The sequence below is a fragment of the Myxine glutinosa genome, chromosome 6 (genome assembly GCF_964187855.1).
Source record: "Myxine glutinosa chromosome 6, kmMyxGlut1.1, whole genome shotgun sequence".
Taxonomy (NCBI): Eukaryota; Metazoa; Chordata; class Myxini; order Myxiniformes; family Myxinidae; genus Myxine; species Myxine glutinosa.
The window spans coordinates 144361254-144381502 of NC_136266.1; the positions used below are offsets into that span (position 1 = coordinate 144361254).

Here is a 20249-nt window from a genome sequence, read left to right on the forward strand (position 1 = left end):
ATATATACACACATCGTTACGTTTGTAGGGGGTAGGGATACCATAGACCAGGTAGAGTGTATAGATTAGTGTGATCCGACTGTCGCGAAGAAGAAGAACCACCTCAAAGGACTACAAGTAGGGATCCGGTACACCGGGTGTTCCAATTAAGTGTATCTTCGTCCCCATTTCGAGGAGTGGGGTATGTTAATTAGCTCAGGGATTATGGGCAATTTATCCCTAGTATGTCGTTACCTGTGTTATTTATTTCCTATGTCCCTTTTGGCACCACACCATAGACACTAGCCAATCGTGCGCATGTAAATATCCTAATTAAAAACCTACCGGAAGCCAGGACATTAAGCACTGCCGCTAATTACCCCGACTTTGGAAGCACATAGGACGAAAGATCCGTGAGGCCACGCCCAGAATGGCAGTGATTGGGCAGGAGTTGATTGACAGGACGGGTAAGAAGCGACTCGCTGATTGGAGGGGCACCCAGGGGGACGTCAGAGCCTGGATGATAAAAGAACGCGCGAGCAGACATTTTGTCCTGCTCTGCTTCTGGACACCATGATCGAGCGGACATTTTTCTCTTTTCTCCTTGGCTTCATGGGCTAGCAGACATTTTCTCTCTTCTCCTTGGCTTATAGATCTGACCGACATTTATCACTCTCGTGTGCCTTGTCGTACCAAAGACGACAGCGAACGGTCGTGATTCCCTCTTGCGCATTCTCGCCCTGAACCTCGTACGAACGGTGGCAATTTGTTCTCGGGCTCGAGGAAGCGATCATACCGGCTGTGTCCCGAGATCTTGCTGATGGTCGTGAGGAAGAAGAGCCATGGATTGGGAACCGCGGGTTTCCAAGCAGGAACGGCGAGTGGGCAGGCCACACTGAAGATTGCGTTTGATTCACGCGCGAGGCCCGAAGCGAGCGCGACACAGAGCGAGGCCTGGTTTTTGCCGTCTAAACACTGTGCAGAAGAGCGAGCGCATTTTACCGCGAAGGCCTGAGACGACTGACGATTCATGGTGAGACGCACCGATCGAGTTGAGCTAAGTGCAATAAAATTACACCTTTTATTTTTACATCATTATATTTCCCTTTGTCAGTGTTTGGGTCTGGTGTGGAGGATCCCTCAAGTTAGGAATTCAGTTTATCGTGCGTTTTTTTGTCAACAGTATTTTCTTTAATAAACCTGTTTATTTTTATACATTTTAATTCCGTTGTGTTTGAGTTATTTATTACAGGGTGAAGATTGCGTTGGGATCCGGGAAGGTAAGGCTCCGGTTTCCCCCCTCCCTCTTGCTCCACCACGCATATTCTCCGCTATATTTTTGAACTGAACGCCTCGGAGTAACAGCTCGTTTGGTCATCCGTGCTACCTTTACGGTCATCACCAAGGGTAGTCAAGCGACTATATTGTTATGAATTTTGGGTATGGGCATATATAGATCCAGGTAGATCTGCATAGGTAGGTGCTCCGATGTCACGAAGAAGATGAACCATCTCAATGTAAGTAAGTCAGGGACCTGTCTGGCCCGGTTTGTCGGATTAAGAGTATACCTGTGACCATACAAGGATGATCGTGTGATAAATAGTTGAAGGGATTATGCTAATTCCCGCGTGTGTGAAACCTGTGATCTATCCTGTGTCCCTTATGGCAACACATCACATACATTAGTTAGCCCCATTAGCGCACACATTAATAAATACTCCCCCCTCACAAAGACTGACCAGAAGAACAAACAGGAAGCGGCCACGCACAATGCCGGCATGAAGACAGACATCGCATAGGCAGGCCGGGAACCACGCCCAGGAAGGCTCGTGACTGGCCGGGGGGAGGGGCGAGCAACAACCAGAGCACCAATTGGAGAGGAAGGAAGGTGAAGGACGTGCCACACTGATTGACCACTGACCACTGACCAATGACACCAACACCAAAGGCGCTCGGTCAATCAGTAAGGAGGGCGCGAAAGAACCACAAGAAGCAAAAGGTTATTGGAGGAGAAGCGCCGGTGACGTGAGGAGGGCGGGAAAGACTAGGAAGAAGCGACGCACTGGTTGGGGGGGGAAGAGGGCTGACGTCAAGTAAAACCAATCACTGGCTGACATTTCCTTCTTCTCGTTTTTGGATTCTTCCTGGCCGGACCCCTCCGTCTGTCTGTGTGTCTGTCTCTGTGTTTCTGTCTCTGTGTGTCTGTCTCTGTGTGTCTGTCTCTGTGTGTCTGTCTCTCTCTCTCTCTTGGTCTCTCTCTCTCCCTCTCTCTCCCTCTCTCTCTCTCCCCCTCTCTCTTTCCCTTTCTCAATTTTTCGCTTAATTTAATTAAACGCTTAATTTGCTCTTGATGTGTTCATCGCTCTTGCGTGAGCATTTCCTTTAAAATTGTTTGTGGTTTCTGTTTGTGTCCTCACCTTTGGTTTGTAAAATTTTTATACTTGCTGGTTTCTTTTGAATATCCTTTGTTCTTTTTTGGTGTGTTCATGATCCTTATACAATGTTTCTTTGAACTCGTTGCTTGGTTTAACACTGCTTTGTGGAATGGTTTTATACTTTTATAATAAAAGGATACAAAAGTCAAAAGTCTCTCTCTCTCTCTCTGTCTGTCTCTCTCTCTGTCTGTCTCACTCTCTGTCTGTCTCTCTCTCTGTCTGTCTCTCTCTCTGTCTGTCTCTCTCTCTGTCTGTCTGTCTCTCTCTCTCTGTCTGTCTGTCTCTCTCTCTCTGTCTGTCTGTCTCTCTCTCTGTCTGTCTGTCTCTCTCTCTGTCTGTCTGTCTCTCTCTCTGTCTGTCTGTCTCTCTCTCTGTCTGTCTCTCTCTCTGTCTGTCTGTCTCTCTCTGTCTCTCTCTGTCTCTCTCACTCTGTCTGTCTCTCTCACTCTGTCTGTCTCTCTCTGTCTCTCTCTCTCTCTCTCTCGCCCCCTGCAGGCCGTTTGAGTCGGGCGTGGCGTCATGGCGGCTGTGTGCGCTGAGCTGTGAGTACTGTGCTGTGTTGGCGTCTTTCCCATCCCCATTTCGCTCCCTTTGTGTCTTGTACGTGTTTGTGGAGTTTTCCCCGTGTTTTCCTCTCTTTGTCGGGACAAGTGAGAGAGAGAGAGAGCAGCTACTTGGAGGCATTGGCGGTAGGCCTTTCCCTGTTCTGGGCGTTGGTTATCGCGATAAAATTTTGGTTTCGTTTTTTTTCTATTTGTCGTTAATCCGGCATCTTGCCGGAGTATCGACGTTCCACTTTAAATCATATTTATTTTCTCTCGTTTGGTTTAATTATTACTACCTTTCCTTTTTTTTCTTTTTAATCTCCTCAACCCAGGGTGTTCGGGTAAAACGGAGTTCTTTTGTTTTAGTCATGGCGACGACTCGTTCGCAGCAAGACGCTGCGTTCGAATCGTTAACCCGCAAACATGCTTTGGTTTGTGTCCCTCCTGAAGGGATTCCGACCGAAGAGATCGTCTTGGCGGTTGGAAAGGTTATCGGAATTGAACATGTACATGCTGCGTCACGTATGAACCAGGAGGTTGTGGTCTTCGTTGTGGATGAGCATCTAGTTCACGATGTCGTGAGTTCTGGGTTAACTACAGAGAGTGGTCACTTTGTTATGGCCTCCCCGATGGATGTCCCGGCAATGAAAATAATCGTTTCAAATTGTCCTCCTTTCGTGTCCATTGAAAAACGTGTCGGTTTTGTCTCGATATGGTAAAATCGTTTCGAGAATCTCGATGATCCCCCTCGGGTGCCGCCATGAAAAAGCGAAGCACGTGATGAGCTTTCCACGGCAGCTTCACATGGTTCTTCCAGACCGCGGGGATGATACGAGTTTAAAGATTTCATTTAAGATTAAAATTGATGACCGTGATTATCAAATATATGCTTCATCAGCGACCTTAACATGTTTTCTCTGTGGGGCGTTTGGGCATTTAAAGAGATTTTGTCCGAAAGCTGCTTGTTCAATGTGTGGGGAATCAGGCCACGTTGATCAAGATTGTAAAACGGCTAACAACCCACTACCTCGTGTGGTGGAGGAGGTGACACCCAGTGTCTCAAATGTTTCCGCTGACACTGTGACCTTACAGAGTGAGGGTTTTGTGGCAAAAAACGTAGAGCCTCCGCTCCTCGTGGCCCCACTAGTGCCCCCAAAGTAGTTGTACTGGATACGAGTGGTGCAGTAGCGGAGGAACCTCAAGGTAGTGAGAAAAAGGATGGATTACCTTCCAATGATGGAATTTTAATCCAAAGTGCACAAGGTGGTATGGTTCCATCAAATAGTTGTACAAATGAAGGGTCTAGTATTATTGATGAGATGTTGGTTGAATGTCAGGAGACATCACCATCATCATCATCATCACCACCACTACCTGAGCCTCAACAAAATAGTGCGTCAATCCTTCCTAATGTTCCCATTGCAACTAATGATCAGAATACAGGTTGTGTGCCCCCGACGGAGGTGCCCGACGTAGTTGTACAAGGTACAAGAGGGTGGTGCAACAGCCCCATCTCATGTCGAGGAGGCCTTATGTCAAAGTAGACCCCCCCAGGCCCCTCCAGACCCAAGACCAGTCCATAAATGAGTTGGTAAAGGCCCAAACTGAAATTTACGAACATGGTGGAATGCTATCTGGGCTGTCTGCTTCAGATGATGACATGGAGGTGACTGAGCCGTCACAGTTATCATCTGAGCAGTTACAAATACCCCCCGAGGTTATTGTGACCTTTCTAAACGAGACATTTAGGCAGCGAAATGTCATGATTCAAAAACATTTTCCAGACCTGCTTTCCTTCATGCAGACTGCAAAGTGTATAGTTAGAAATTCTAAAGATTTTGAAGTAACAAAAGCGCAAATTCATCGACTAAAGAAAGTCATAACAAAGGCAAAGAATGAGTACTCACAGCATCAGACAAAATTTACTCATTAGTGATGAAGACGCTTAGTCTGGCTACACTCAATATAAATGGTGGTGGGGCTAGTCACGTCCGCCAGATCCAAGTGAATAGTTTATTCAAACGGAAACAAGTTGATGTAATATTACTGCAAGAAACTCATATTATTGAGAAGGTTGAACATGACTGGTGCAGCATGTTCAAAGGTAAATGCTTCTTCAGTAATATGTCATCTGTATCTGCTGGAGTTGGGTTTTTGTTAAAACCAGGGCTTGTACCTGAATCTTGCCTCTTCCAGGAGGTGATTCGGGGACGTTTTGCCTCCCTAGAATTGGTGATCAATAGCCTGAAGCTTATTATTTTTAATGTATATGCACCAAGTGAGAGTACTGACCGTAAAGTCTTCTTTACTGAAGTCATAAACCATTTAAATTTGTTTGACCCCAATCAGTGCATATGCATGGGGGGAGATTTCAATTGTACGCTAGAGGCCAAAATAGACAGAAATTCACCGGAACCACATCCCGAGGCCCATGGTGACCTCTCCCAGTTTCATTCAGGTGGGGCTTTTTTTGATGTATGGCGATTGATGCACCCAAACGACCGGCAGTTCACATGGTGTCGATGCTCAAATGGCCAGGTATCCTTACCGATGCTTGACCGATGGTACATCGCCCCACGATTAAGGAATATTGTAACCTCCTCAACTATTACCCCCTCCATCTTCTCTGACCACCACATGGTCACGATGGGCCTATCTTTCCCTCAATTCAAACGGAGGAGTGCCTATTGGAAATTCAATACAAGTCTTTTGGATGATACCCTGTTTAAGGAAGCCTTTCGTATTCTATGGATAGCTATAGTTGGAAAAAAGCCCCTTTTTACTTCCACTAACCTTTGGTGGGATAATATGAAAACTCATATACGATTGTTTTGTCAACAGTTTAATTCCCACATCACTCATGAAAGTCAAATCACATTGGCTCGGTTGGAAACCGAAATTCTAAAACTGCAAAACAAAATGGCAGAACAAGAAAATGAGACATATTATAAATTGCTCCTTGAAAAAAGGACCCAACTCCGGGAACTATTACAGAAGGCTGCAGGACTATTAGTTAGACTAAGAGTAAAAAGCATTAAAGTATCAGATAGTCCTAGCAAAGCCTTCTTTCACTTAGAAGCTGAAACGAAGCCTCCTCGGCTTATTTTATCAGTTAAGGACCCCAGTGGGAATGAAATTACAAATTCTGATGGGGTAAAAATCACTATTAGAAAGTACTATTCTGAACTATTTGCAAAAAAAGATATATGAGGATAAAATAAAATGTTTTACCTCCCATCTCCCAACCCTAACTGAGACAACGCCTGGAGCTGGATGTGCCTTTAAGCCTTGATGAGTTACAGCGTGCCCTGGTTGGAATGGAATCTGGAAAGGCTCCGGGAATTGATGGCCTGCCAGCTGAGTTTTACATGGAATTTTGGGACATTTTGGGCCCAGAACTTTTGAATGTATTCCAAGAATCCTTGTGAAAAGGTGTAATGCCACTAAGTCTAAGGAGAGCAGTGGTGAGTCTTCTCCCAAAGTCAGGAGATCTCCGGCGGATGGAGAATTGGAGACCGGTTTCAATAATGTGCATTGACTATAAATTGTTTTCGAAAGCAATGGCAAATCGTTTGAAAAAAGTCATTGGTGATCTGGTTTTACCTGATCAGACTTTCTGCATCCCCAGTCGTTCGATTTACGACAACATTTTTTTCGTGCGGGATTTAATGTATGCTCACCATGACCAAAATGATTTTGGAATATTTTTACTAGACTTTGAAAAAGCCTTTGACAGCATTGACCATGTTTTCTTGTGCCATGTTCTTGAAGCATGTGGGTTTGGGGTAAATTTCAGGGCCTTTATAACTCTATTGTACACTGACATCTCCAGTGTAATTAAGGTGAACAATTAACTGGTTCCCCCCCCCCATAAAGGTTCAGAGGGGGGTACGGCAGGGTTGCCCAGTCTCAGGTTTGCTTTTTGCGTTATCACTGGAGCCATTACTTTGTACACTGAGAAATAATATCTCTGGCCTGACCTGTTTTCCTGGAAGCCCACCATTGACTATATCGGCCTATGCGGCCTATGTTTGCGTCATTATAAAAAACCACCAAGACATTGTTGCTCTTGTAAAGTCCTTAAGAACCTTTTTCATGGCTTCATCTCTGAAGGTTAATTGGACGAAAAGCAAAGCTCTTTGGGTGCCATACCTTAATAGTTGCCTACCTGTCTCAACACATCTGCCTGCTCTTCCAGAAAACTTAGAGTGGAAAGCAGATGGTGTTGATTACCTTGGTGTGTGTCCCTGGGCTCTACACAATTTGAGAAAAGGAATTGGGAAGGTGTGACTGGAGAAATAGACAGGAGGCTGAACCTGTGGAAAAGAACCCTACCGCACCTCTCATTTAAGGGCCGAGTCTTAGTGGCAAACAACTTGGTTGCTACAACGTTGTGGCATTGCTTTATTTGCCTGCAACCACCAGAAGTGCTGCTGGACAGGATACAGGCCAAACTTGTGGACTTTTTTGGGGGAGGCCATCATTGGCTGCGGCCAAACGTAATATGCCATACTTCATCTGAAGGTGGTCAGAGCCTTGTTCACGTGAAATCCCGTCTCATGGCCTTTCGCCTGTGCTCCATTCAACGCCTCCTATTTGGTGAAAACCTGCCAAACCATGCCTTGGCCTGTCATATTTTACAGCAGGCGGGTAGACTCGGCTATGGTCTCGAAGTATTCCTGACTCACCTTAAGTATGTGAATACATCAACGCTCCCCATATTTTACCAGAGCCTTCTCAGTGCCTGGGAAAGACTTTCCGTGAGCCGTAAAGCGGACACTTACTCCCCAAGGATGTTCGAGGTTGAACCTCTGTTCTTCAATCCTCTCTTCCCTGATGTTCTCAAGAGTCGTCATTTGTGCCAACGCTTTATTGAGGCAGGCATAAACAAAGTATGGCACCTTCGGCCAAACTCCGGTGTCGGGTGGAGGAATGTGGAGGAAATTTCAACCATGACAGCGATTCGGTCCAAGAGGACAATTGGAATGATTTTGAGGAAAGTTGTTCAAAAACGTCATCAGTTACAGAAATTTTGGACTCGGAATACTTTTGGACACCCCAACGAGTCCCCTTTCCCGAAACTGATTTTTGACTGCTTTCCCAAGGAACTTCCACCTGTTAGCACAGGGACAAGTGAATTGCACGCTGAGAGCAGCAAGAGCCTGTATAGGTGGTGTTTATCTCAAGTTCTTGGTATTTCTCCGCTAAATGGAGTAGCACGTTGGAAGAGGCTACTCCCTGCCGGGCCCCCCAATGAACCTGTATGGGAATCAATGTATTGTAAGCTGATTAACAAAAGAACAGGTGATCTTCAGTGGCGCCTTGCCCACTGGATCATCCCATGCAATACATATGTATGGAATTTTGCCCCGATATCTGCATGTTGCCCCTTTTGTTCTGTAAATGAGGATGTTTTTCATTTTTTTATTGATTGTGAAAGACTTTTTCCTTTATTTGAATGGTTAGACTTTGTGTCGTTCAAAATGAATTTCAGATTTACTTTTCGAGCCTTTATTTTTGGGCTCAAAAAGAGACGGCAACACAACAAAGAATATGAACTGTTGTGCTTTTTTGTAGCTACAGCAAAGCTTGCTACTTACCTGTCCAGAAAGGAGAAGCGTAATGGTAAGCCCATTCATCAATGCAATGTCATGACGTTTTTCAATGCACTTTGTGCTGCAAGGTTAAAACATGAGTTTGAGTTTTCCAAGATCATGGGTGAAATTGATGGATTTGCAGAAAAATGGTGTTTGGAAAGTGTCTGTGAAGTCCGCCAAAATGAGTTGGTACTATTTTTTTCTTAATTGATCATAATTTCTACACTTCGTAGTATTGCTGCAGAAGATTGCATTTGTTTTTGGTAAAATTTGAACTGATTAACACTTGTATCTGTATTGCTTCCTCGCCATCATCGTTTTCTCTTGTTTTTGGCTTTTTTTTTATTTTATACACTGTACATCCATGCACTTTATATTTTTGGAATAAAAGGACATAAAAGTCAAGTCTGTCTCTGTCTGTCTGTCTGTCTGTCTGTGTCTCTCTCTCTCTCTCTCGTTTGGACTTTCGCTTGTTGAGCGCCGACGATCATCCTCCCCTGGTGCTCTGGCTCCTGTGTGCGAGTGCTGTGGCATGGGATGGACGGTGCAGCGAGGCCAGTGTTCGCGCCAACACCAGAGCGGTTCGCGCCAGCCGGAGCTGTGGTCGGAGGACGAGCTCGGAAGCCGACGATTCCTGACGGACGCTGCATCCAGAAAGATAAGACGCACCACACAACGAAACGTTTATTTTCATATCCTCCTCATCTGTACGTAGTAGAAGTCTGGTGTGGGGACGTCCCGATTTAGGAACATTATTTATTTACCGTCGCCTCCATTGTTCTTGGGTTCCGTATAATAAATCGTTTCTTTTTGTACTTTAAATTCGGTGTTCGTTCGTGAGTTTAATTTCCTGCAGGTTGAAGACTGCCCGGCGAGATCGTGTCATATATACTGTATGTAGAGAGAGACAGAGACAGAGACAGAGACAGAGAGAGAGATTCCTGTTAAGCCGAGCAGATTCATATTCCACACATCGGTCAATATTTAATACTTGATTGAACACAGCTAATCAATTATAATATTTTGGTGAATCATCAGCAACATCGTACCACCAAACGTGTACCACGATCAATGCCGATAACATTTAAATAGCAAATGTCCAAACAAGTCTCTCACGAGTAATTGGAAGAGACGTGGTTGGCTCTTTGTTATGTACTTGTACAATGTACATGCTGCTGTTTCAAACAAGTCAAAGGGCTTATCTTGTGTAGCTTTACGTAGCCGTCTTTGGGGAGCATTGCTGAGGGCTAATTAGTTACCCAACATTGGCACACAACTTTGGACGGGTTTGGGGGCACACAAGCCTCTCCTCAGTGAAAGACACCTGAAAGCCCGCTTGGAGTTTGGAAAAAAGCACCAAAAGGACTCTCAGACTGTGAGAAACAAGATTCTGTGGTCTGATGAAACCAACATTGAACTGTTAGGCTTCCGTCTGGCCACTCTGCCATAAAGCCCAGATCGGTGGAGTGTTGTCCTTCTGGAAGTTTCTCCCATCTCCACACAGGATCTCTGGAGCTCAGCCAGAGTAACCATCAGGTTCTTGGTCACCTCTATTACCAAGGCCCTTCTCCCCTGATTGCTCAGTTTGGCCGAGCGGCCAGCTCAAGGAAGGGTCCTGGTTGTTCCAAACGTCTTCCATTTAAGAATTATGGACGCCACTGTGCTCTTGGGAACCTTCAATGCAGCAGAGATTTTTTTTGTAGGCTTCCCCAGATCTGTGCCTCGACACAATCCTGTCTCTGAGCTCTGCAGGCAGATCCTTCGACATCATGGCTTGGTTTTTGATCTGATATGCATTGTCAGCTGTGAGACCTTATATAGACAGGTGTGTGCCTTTCCAAATCATGTCCAATCAATTGAATTTACCACAGGTGGACTCCAATCAAGATGTAGAAACATCTCAAAGATGATCAAGAGAAATGGAAGGCACCTGAGCTAAATTTCAAGTGTCATAGCAAAGGGTATGAATACTTATGTCAATGTGATATTTCAGTTTTTTCTTTTTAATAAATTTGCAAAACTTTCTAAAATCCTGTTTTCTCTTTGTCATTATGGGGTATTGAGTGTAGATTGATGAGGGAAAAAATGAATTTAAACGATTTCAGCATAAGGCTGCAACATAACAACATGTGAAAAAAAGTGAAGGCGTCTGAATACTTTCTGAATGCACTGTACATATACACATACACACACACGCACATGCACAAACACGAGGGCCAGTCAATAAGTAACCTTAAAATGGCAATAAAATAAGCACACTCTTCCCGTATTTTGGAGGGTGAACAAAAAAGGCGTGGTTAACAGCCACCAAATTCATGAATTAGATCCATAACTGTTTTGTCCCTCAAGTGGAGAGGTACCTGGCAGAAAAGAACCTCTCCTTCAAGTTCCTCCTGCTGGTGGACAATGCACCAGGCCACCCCGAGGAGCTGAGGATGGTCTTGAAGGTGATCCATCGCAATATTGAGGTCATCTACCTGCCACCCAACACCACCTTTGTAATCCAACCACTCGACCAAGGGGTAATTGCCACCTTAAAGACACATTACACCCGTCGTATCGTGGAGGCTATGGAGACTGACACCAAACTTAGTGTCGGGAAATGTTGGAAGAACATCAACATAGCCCACTGCATCAGCGCCAAAGACTCGCTAGACGAAGTCGAAGCCTCCACCATCAACGCTTGCTGGCAAAAATCTATGGCCACAGGCTGTCAAAGACTTCAGAGGCTTTCCCACCAATACCGAGGTGGCAAAAAATTGCCTGGTTGGCATGGGAGATGGGAGGGGATCGAAGGCTTCGAGGCCATGGAGCCTGAAGAATTGGATGACCTCATGAGCTCCAACCGCTCAGCTGCTCTTCCTCTTCAGCCAAGGTTGTCGTCCGGCGTCATCCTTTGTGACCACACTCAATTCCACCATTCTCGTGGGCCAGCCCACTTCCGATGCAGCAACGCCACAGTCAGGACCACGTTCAACAGATCGGTCACAACCTCGGCGATGGACATGGAGAGATTCGGGATGCGTGGCTTTGAACAGCTCATCATGCTCTCTGCAATCAATATTGGGGTAGCATGAAATATGCAACGCGTTTTTGGATTTGACCTCCGGTTTATTCCCCAGGGGGTGGGGTCATTCCTGGTGGAACTTTCTGCCATCGTTCAACTTTGCTTTAGCTGGGAAGTGTGGGGATTTGTGATGGCACGCCATCAACTTCGCTCTAGTCTAGTTTTATTATTAGAATGACCCCCACAAAATGAAAGGCTGCCGCTCCTCTAAAAATAAGACATGAATTGTTTTTTTTAAAAAGAATTGCAACAGAGAACTTGGAAGCAAGGGGCAGGAACAAAATGCATTCATGTGAAATGAGGAACCAAAAACAGCAGGCTGCACTTACTGAAACGACGGAGGTCTCGAATCTCCAATGCCCCCGGTGCGCTCAACCCCAGGCAGTGCCAGGTCAGGCTTGGTCTCGCAGCACTGTGAGCCCGAGTCCGAGTGGTCCACTGCGACCAACTGACAAGTAAAATTTGCAGATCAGCATACACTGCCAGCTTCAAGTAAAGCTGGAAAGACCGTAATTATTTTTTAATATTAATCGCATCCAAGGCTCATCAGAAGAGCTTCCACATATACCACATACACACAACACGGCATTTTAAGGCCATTTCCCCTGCTAGAGTGGGGGTTAGCCTTGCGGGCCCCATGACAATCTTCTCCATTTTGCCCTATTTTATACATCTCCCCTTGTTAACCCCTTGCCAGCATTTCTTCTTCCACCACCTTCAGCCAAGTCTTTCTCGGTCTTCCCCGTCCTCTACTGCCTTCTACATTCATTTCCATTACTCTTCTCAACCAGTCACTTTCATCCTTCCTCAACACATGACCAAACCATCTCAACCTGTTCCTCTTCACAGCATCCATCACAGGCTCAATTCCCATAATCTTTCGCAATTCATCATTTGTCCTCCTCTCTCTCTCTCAACGATACTCTGCATATCCACCGAACCATTCGCATTTCCACCCTTTCCAGCCTTTGTTGCTGCTCTACGTTCATGACCCATGTCTCTCTCCCATAAATCATAACACTTCTCACACATGCAGCATACACCTTTCCCTTCAGCTTCAACGATACTCCCCTCCTCGTCAGCACGCCACTCAGTTCCCTAAACTTCTTCAATGCACATCTCACTCGAGCAACCGTTGCAAAGTCTGATCCACCTTCTCCATTCAGCATGTCTCCTAGGGAGCAAAATGTTTTCACACCTTCCAGCTTCACGCCATCTCCAAGATGCAACTCAACATTTCCTCCATCTGCAGCTCCCTCTGTGCACACCTTACACTTGAATGTAGCTGCCACACTAGTTAATGAGCCTTTCAGACCACTACATTTTTGATGAACCCACTCAACGCTCATTGTACATTGAATGGAGTTCACTCCGACACCCTTCCTGCACACAGCACACGGCCACTTCCCAGTTCTTTCCACCTCACCACATGCTTTACCACTTGCCATCACCTTCGTCTTTCCGATATTCACCTTCAGACCTTTTGCCTCCATACATTCCTTCCCCTTGTTCATCTTCACCTTCAGTCCATCTATACTCTCCCCAATCAACACCAGATCATCTGCATACAACAACTCCCACGGTAAACCCTCCTTTACATTCCCAGCCAGCACCTCCATCACAGCTACAAATAGTGGTGGACTTAGTACCGACCCCTGATGCACTCCCACCTTCACCTCAAACTCACCACTGTTCCCGTCCTTCGTCTTTACAGCTGTGCGCTCTCTCGTACATTGCCATCACTACTCTGATCAACCATTCTTCCACTCCTAACTTCCTCAATGCCCATGTCACTACTTCGTGTGGAACCCCATCGAATGCTTTCTCCAGATCAACAAACCCAAGAAACAACTTCTTCCTCTTCTCCATGCAACTGCCTTACAATAAAAAGCGCATCTGTCGTTCCCTTCCTGGCATAAATCCAAATTGCATTTCGTCAATCTTCACTTTCTTCTTGATCCTCCTCTCCAACACCCTTTCCAATACCTTCATTCCATGCTCTAATAACTTTATCGCTCTACAATACAATACCACATAACGTATACCGCATACGGGATAATATTACAAAAACACATCAGCATACTCTCACATGATTACAAGGATTAGATTTTACATGCAATTGCAGAAACAACTGACAAATCAACACTACATGGGATTTTAATGTAGGATCCCAGGATCATGAACTATGTACTCAGATGGGAACATCAAATAGGCCAACCAAATATCATGCCATGTAGTCTACTTGCCAAGCCTTTGAGCCCTCTTGCGAACCCGGAAATGTTGAGTACCCCAACGTTTTAAGTTAGAAATGTACAGTATGGGTCCCCAGCACTTAGAAACTGCCGGATGCTAACTTGCATATGTTGGGCAATTAGCAAAATTACCATGAATAGCATTAACCCTATCAAACATAGGCCTGGGACATTGAAATTTCTGTTTCGCTCTATTGCTCCGTTTGAATGCTTCGTGTGAGCAAACTATTTCAAGGATCTTGATGGATGCTGCAACAACACTGCCTTGAAGAGATGCTGCCCTATTTCTTTGCTGCCGGTCATCACCACTACGCAAGATGGATCACATGGCATCTGCGCGACATGCAGTACCTTCCTGCTACTGCCAAGGATGACCTTTACGCTGGAAGCCATGTGTGCCGCCACTCTGATGGTGCAGCTGCAGTGAGTGGAGACATGTTTGGGGAGCAGACATGCATCAAGCAAGGGAAGGGAGTAGGAGGCATGAAGGGCATCTCCACCAACCCTGAGCAGGTCGCCGTGTGGATCCAATCTTTCGGCATCTGCTCCTATCTCTCCAAGTCATTGGATGAGATTTACGACGATGCTGAAGCACCGGATAAGACAATGAAGCCCAACAGACACAAAGAAAAGAGTAAAGGACGGCGGGAATTGGACGCGTTGGACCGGGCTAAAATCCTGAGAGTGCTACAGGAAAACTCCCATCCACTCACCATAGAGACCGCAACCCTCCACCATATCATAAATGGCCAGGTGGCAGATGAAAATGTGAATGTGCAAGATGCATTGAAGATCAGACAGGACATGAGCACACTGTTCTCTTCATCACTTCCTGAGAGATTTCATGCACCCATCTCAAATAAGGTGGTGACAATGACATTCACCAAAAAAAGAGTGAAGGTCAATGCGAAGATCATATGTGACCTTGAGGCGTTGTTTGCTCGGCTGCTGGTGGTGGGGAGCAAGAGAAGAATGGAGCTCTCTGCCCTCTTTGACTACGAGCTCGGCCCGGTCCCTGCATCCATCATCGATGAGTATGGATGCCTCAGGAAGGGTAACAAGTCTGTGATCGTCCAGCGTCTTGGAATCCTTGCCCCCAATCCACACCCACCACATGTTGTACTCGTTGATGCATCGCAGCTCATCTACCACGTGGTGTGGCCATCGTCAGGCACTGTGGCTGACCTCGCAGCCAGCATGGGGCGCCGGCTTAATCGCTACATCACCGAAACATTTGTCATCTTTGACCGGTATGAGCAAGTCTCTGCCAAAGACCACGAGAGGCAGAGAAGAGCTGGGGAGAGCTCAACAGAGTACCGACTCTCACTGACAACCCCTCTACCTAGCCGCGACAAAGTGATGAAGAACAAGACAAACAAACGGAGACTGGGTGAGCTCCTGTGCACACACAGCATAGGAGATCACATCAAGATGGTCAGCAAAGCAGACAGTATTGTCACTCATGACGAGGCTGACGTCTCCCTCATCTCATACATGTTGGATGCAGCCAGTCGCGGAGCTGAAAGTGTCCGCATTCTCAGCGATGACACTGATGTTTTCGTACTCATGGTCTATTGGTGCTGGAAGGTGGGTATCACATGTAACCTGCAGATGGAGAGCTGGGATGGCACTATTCTCAACATCAATTCGACAGTAGAGAATCTCGGTGAGCAGTGTCGCTCCATCCTGGCTATGCATGCTCTCTCCGGATGTGACACCACCTCCTATCCCGTGGGGAAAGGGAAGGTGTCCGCACTCAAGGCCATGAGAGTAGTACCTGGTGACCTGCTTCACTTCATCGGAGAGGAGGGAGCTACTGATTTACAGATTACAGAGGCAGTGAGTGGTTTCTTCCTGGCTCTGTACAACGAGAGGGAGTCGGCATCTCTGAACGTCGCCAGATATGACATCTACCGAAAGCGCAAAACCCCCCCAGCACTGAAGACACTGCCTCCTACAGAGCGCAACGCTCTCCTCCATGGACGGCGTGCCCATCTACAGGTGCTGCTTTGGAAAGCAGCAGACTGCCCTGACCCACCAGCTGTGGACATAACAGAGTTTGGATGGAATAAGAAGGAAGGCGAGAAGGGAGAGGAAGTCATCATGCCCATCCTGGATGCAAGCCCCGTTGCTCCTCCTGCCGTGTTGGAAATGATCAGCTGTAGCTGCAAAGCTGGGTTAAAGCCCTGTTTAACAGCAAAGTGGAGCTGCGTAGCTGCAGGCCTGGCCTGTACCAGCTACTGCTTCTGCAAAGGCTCTGATAGTACATGTTGCAACACACTCACACACTCACAGCAAGAAGAGCAATATGACAAGAATGTAGAGTCAGGAGAAGAAGATGAAGACGATGAGGATGAGTTTTATGATGAGGATATGCTTTATAACAGTGCAGAGTAGTAGAAATGCAAGACGCTGTTTCTTGATGGAAGTTTTATGTTGTGTAACTAGTGCACATATTTTTCAGCTCTGATAATTTTGGGTATACTTGTGTTTTAATTTTGAGGATATTATTTACCTATAGTCATATTATTCTAGTTTGGTATGGTACTTGCCTTTGTTACCTCTAATACCTGTGAATAAAAGTGGAGCAATAGAGCGAAACAGAAATTTCAGTGTCCCAGGCCTATGTTTGATAGGGTTAATGCTATTAATGCTAATTTTGCTAATTGCCCAACATATGCAAGTTAGCATCCGGCAGTTTCTAAGTGCTGGGGACCCATACTGTACATTTCTAACTTAAAACTTTGGGGTACTCAACATTTCTGGGTTCACATTGCTGGCAAGTAGACTAATGTATAAGGTCCCTGCTTTAAAAAAATAGGACATTTTAAAACAGAGTTGCCTGTTTAATGCCAATGTGCTTGCTTTTGAGCGATTTGGTCCTGAGTTTTGATTGCAAATGGAAGGGGATCTTACAAAAGCTGTGGTGTGATGGGGTGCACGCAGGGAGCACTGTATCATGAAACCTGTTACCACATGGAAAGGATATCAAGTTAATTAATCCATCTGCTCATACATGAAATATCCTCCTGCAATAGGTTTGGCAAAGACACAATATGGCCTGTACAGTGGTATACTTTGTAATTTTTTTGGATTGCCAGCATGGGATGAGCAAGGGAAAGATAATATTTCCCACCCCCTTAAAAAAAAACACTTTCTAGTCTACAAACACCACAGCCACCGACTTTGCAATGGATGATAACGGCAAATAAATTTATTAAATAAAAAGGAGCAAAAAGGAGCGAGGGACTGTGTGCGAGGAACTGTGTGCGAGGGACTGCGTGCGAGGGACTGCGTGCGAGGGACTGCGTGCGAGGGACTGCGTGCGAGGGACTGCGTGCGAGGGACTGCGTGTCAGTTCTACGATGAGCATTCGATCCTGCAAAAAAACAAAGAACAACATTTTTATTTTCTGCTCAGGCAGGAAAAAAGGCACCTGGTGAAAAAAGTATCTACTATGACCGTAAGAACTGGAATCTTCTTCAACCAAAATATCTGTATTCACAAATCTACACTCTGTGGCTTAAGCATTGGTTGCAAGTGCTGATCATATTTAAAACGACAGCTGCGCTTTTGTTTCGAAGTCATGTTGTATGAAAAGGTGTTTCTGGCTATCGGTGTCTGGCCAACCAAAAAGTTAACACAGCTTCATCAAGTTGTTCGGCTAAAAGGAAAACAAGTCATCTATTCTGTCAACAACCGTATTATAAAAAAATAATAATAAAAAAATAATAAAAAATTGGTCACCCACCCATGATACCACTCGGCCATTGAAACAAGGTAGCTTGGCTGAGTCTTCGGATATTTCCTCCTTCACCACACTGCAACAACAAAAGGGAATAATACCACATTTGGGATAAGGATAATTATAAACAAATAACATCTTGTTCGCAAGTCACTCAGTTATAAAAAGAAGAAGAGCCACTCCTTTCATGTCGTCAGATGCATAGAGCTGTCGAGGCAGTTTCTCATTGGCTAAGGGACACAAACCCAGACAGGTCACCACTCTGATGCAATATACTCCAATAGAGGGGTCAATATATGGTTGAACCCCCAAAAAATTGATACAAAAGGTTTTTCAATGGATTCTGGTACTATTGGGCATGCTAAATAACATACTAAAAATCTAGTAACATCTGACTTCCGGAAAGGGGTCATTTTCAAGATGGCGTCCAAGATGGCCACCAGGAGCTTAAAATGGCCAAATCTCAATTATTATTCAACCTAGAAAGGTGGTTTTGGTGTCTAACCCTAGGTTTTAGGGCCCAAGGAATCCAATTGAATCAATAAAATTACCAACAGTTAATTATTTATTGACAAGTCCAAGATGGCATCCCAAGGTGACATCCTGATCCACTAAAATGGCTCTGTCGAATAGTAGTCAACCTAGAGAGATTTTTTTCAGTGTGTATACCTAGGTTTAAGGCACCCAGGAAATCATCAAAATTACTTAAATAAGCACAAAGTAATCAGGTAATCCAGTAAGCCAGGTTTACCAGCCCATTAGGCATTTGTTGTCTTATACAGTTAGTCGCTATTCATCGTCATCCTCCGACCTACCTCAAATATACTTGGTGGTTGAATTCAATGAACAGATATGCAAGTCCTCTTCAAATTTCAAGTCAATTTGATGAAAATTGAGTATTTAAGAAATATGGCCTATGTTGACCTTTTGGCCTATGTTGACCTCACATATACTTGGTGGTTGAATTTAGTGACCAGATATGCAACTTCTCTTCAAATTTCAAATCAATCGGATGAAAATTGAGGATTTTAGAAATTGGCCTATGTTGACCTCAAATATACTTGGTGGTTGAATTCAGTGACCAGATATGCAAGTCTTCAAATTTCAAGTCAATCGGATGAAAATTGAGGATTTTAGAAATTTGGCCTATGTTGACCTCAAATATACTTGGTGGTTGAATTTAGTGACCAGATATGCAAGTTCTCTTCAAATTTCAAATCAATCGGATGAAAATTGAGGATTTTAGAAATTGGCCTATGTTGACCTCAAATATACTTGGTGGTTGAATTCAGTGACCAGATATGCAAGTCCTCTTCAAATTTCAAGTCAATCGGATGAAAATTGAGGATTTTAGAAATTTGGCAAAGTTGGTGACCTTTGGCCTATGTTACCTTTTGACCCCAAAAACAATAGGCTTCTCAATTGGGACGACCTACACAGCTTGGTGAAATTTCGTGACGATCGGTTTAGAATTGTGACCTGTAGGCCAGTGACAAACAAACAGACAAACAAGAAGACCTCATGCGGGGCACGATACTTGCAAAATATGCGCCCCCCTCCCCAAGGAAAAAAATTTCATTGATACAGAAAATTGTCCATTTCATCAAGATTAAAATTGACAATCTTGATCAAAGCTCGGGTCAATAGGAAGAAAATTGACGATTTTTCAGATGAAAATGATGATTTTGGAAGGCTGATCTTGAGTTGACCTTTGACCTTTTGACCTAGAAACTAGTATATTTCCCAATTTAGTGACTCGATATGCAAATCCTGTTCAATTTTCAAGTCAATCAGTTGAGAATTGACAGCTTTTTAGATGAAAATCGATGATTTAAAAAATTTGACCTTAAGTTGACCTTTGACCTCAAAAATAGTTCATTTCCCAATTTAGTGACTTGATATACAAATGCCATTCAATTTTCAAGTCAATCGGATTTAAAATGGCGATTTTAGAAATTTGACCTCCAGATGTCCTTTGACCTTTGACCTCAAAATCAATAGGCTTCTCAATTGGGACGACTTATACAACTTGGTGAAGTTTCGTGACGATCGGTTTAGAATTGTGACCTGTAGGCCGGTGACAAACAGACAAACAAACAGACAGAACCACAAACGGAACCGACCAATATACTTGAAAAATCTTCGATTTTGCAAGTCATAATAATAAATATTAAATTTATGTATGTAATAACTTTATGCAGAAAATTCTACATAAAAATACACCACATACTCCCGGGATAACAATATTACTGCAACACCCTACTACTCTATACACCAAAGCATTGTTACAGCTGGACAGGTGTCTACAGGTGTGCACACATAAATTTCAAGAGTCAACAGATGTGCACACATACATTTAAAGTCTACAGATGTGCACACATACATTTAAAGAGTCTACAGATGTGCACACATACATTTAGAGTCTACAGGTGTGCACACATACATTTAGAGTCTACAGGTGTGCACACACACATTTAAAGAGTCTACAGATGTGCACACATACATTTAGAGTCTACAGATGTGCACACATACATTTAGAGTCTACAGATGTGCACACATACATTTAAAGAGTCTACAGATGTGCACACACATATTTAAAGAGTCTACAGATGTGCACACATACATTTAG

The 20249-nt window shown here is 44.6% G+C and overlaps 1 protein-coding gene across 1 annotated transcript in view; it reads right to left on the reverse strand.

Moving 5' to 3' along the window:
* LOC137430398 (segment polarity protein dishevelled homolog DVL-3) overlaps nucleotides 1-20249 on the reverse strand; it is a 103076-nt gene that overhangs the window by 71040 nt on the left and 11787 nt on the right. Inside the window, exons 2-3 of the mRNA XM_068121243.2 lie at nucleotides 17627-17696; nucleotides 11953-12071 (exon numbers count right to left, since the gene is read on the reverse strand). Of these exons, the coding sequence (XP_067977344.1) occupies nucleotides 11953-12071; nucleotides 17627-17696 (189 nt within the window). The remainder of the gene's footprint in view (nucleotides 1-11952; nucleotides 12072-17626; nucleotides 17697-20249) is intronic.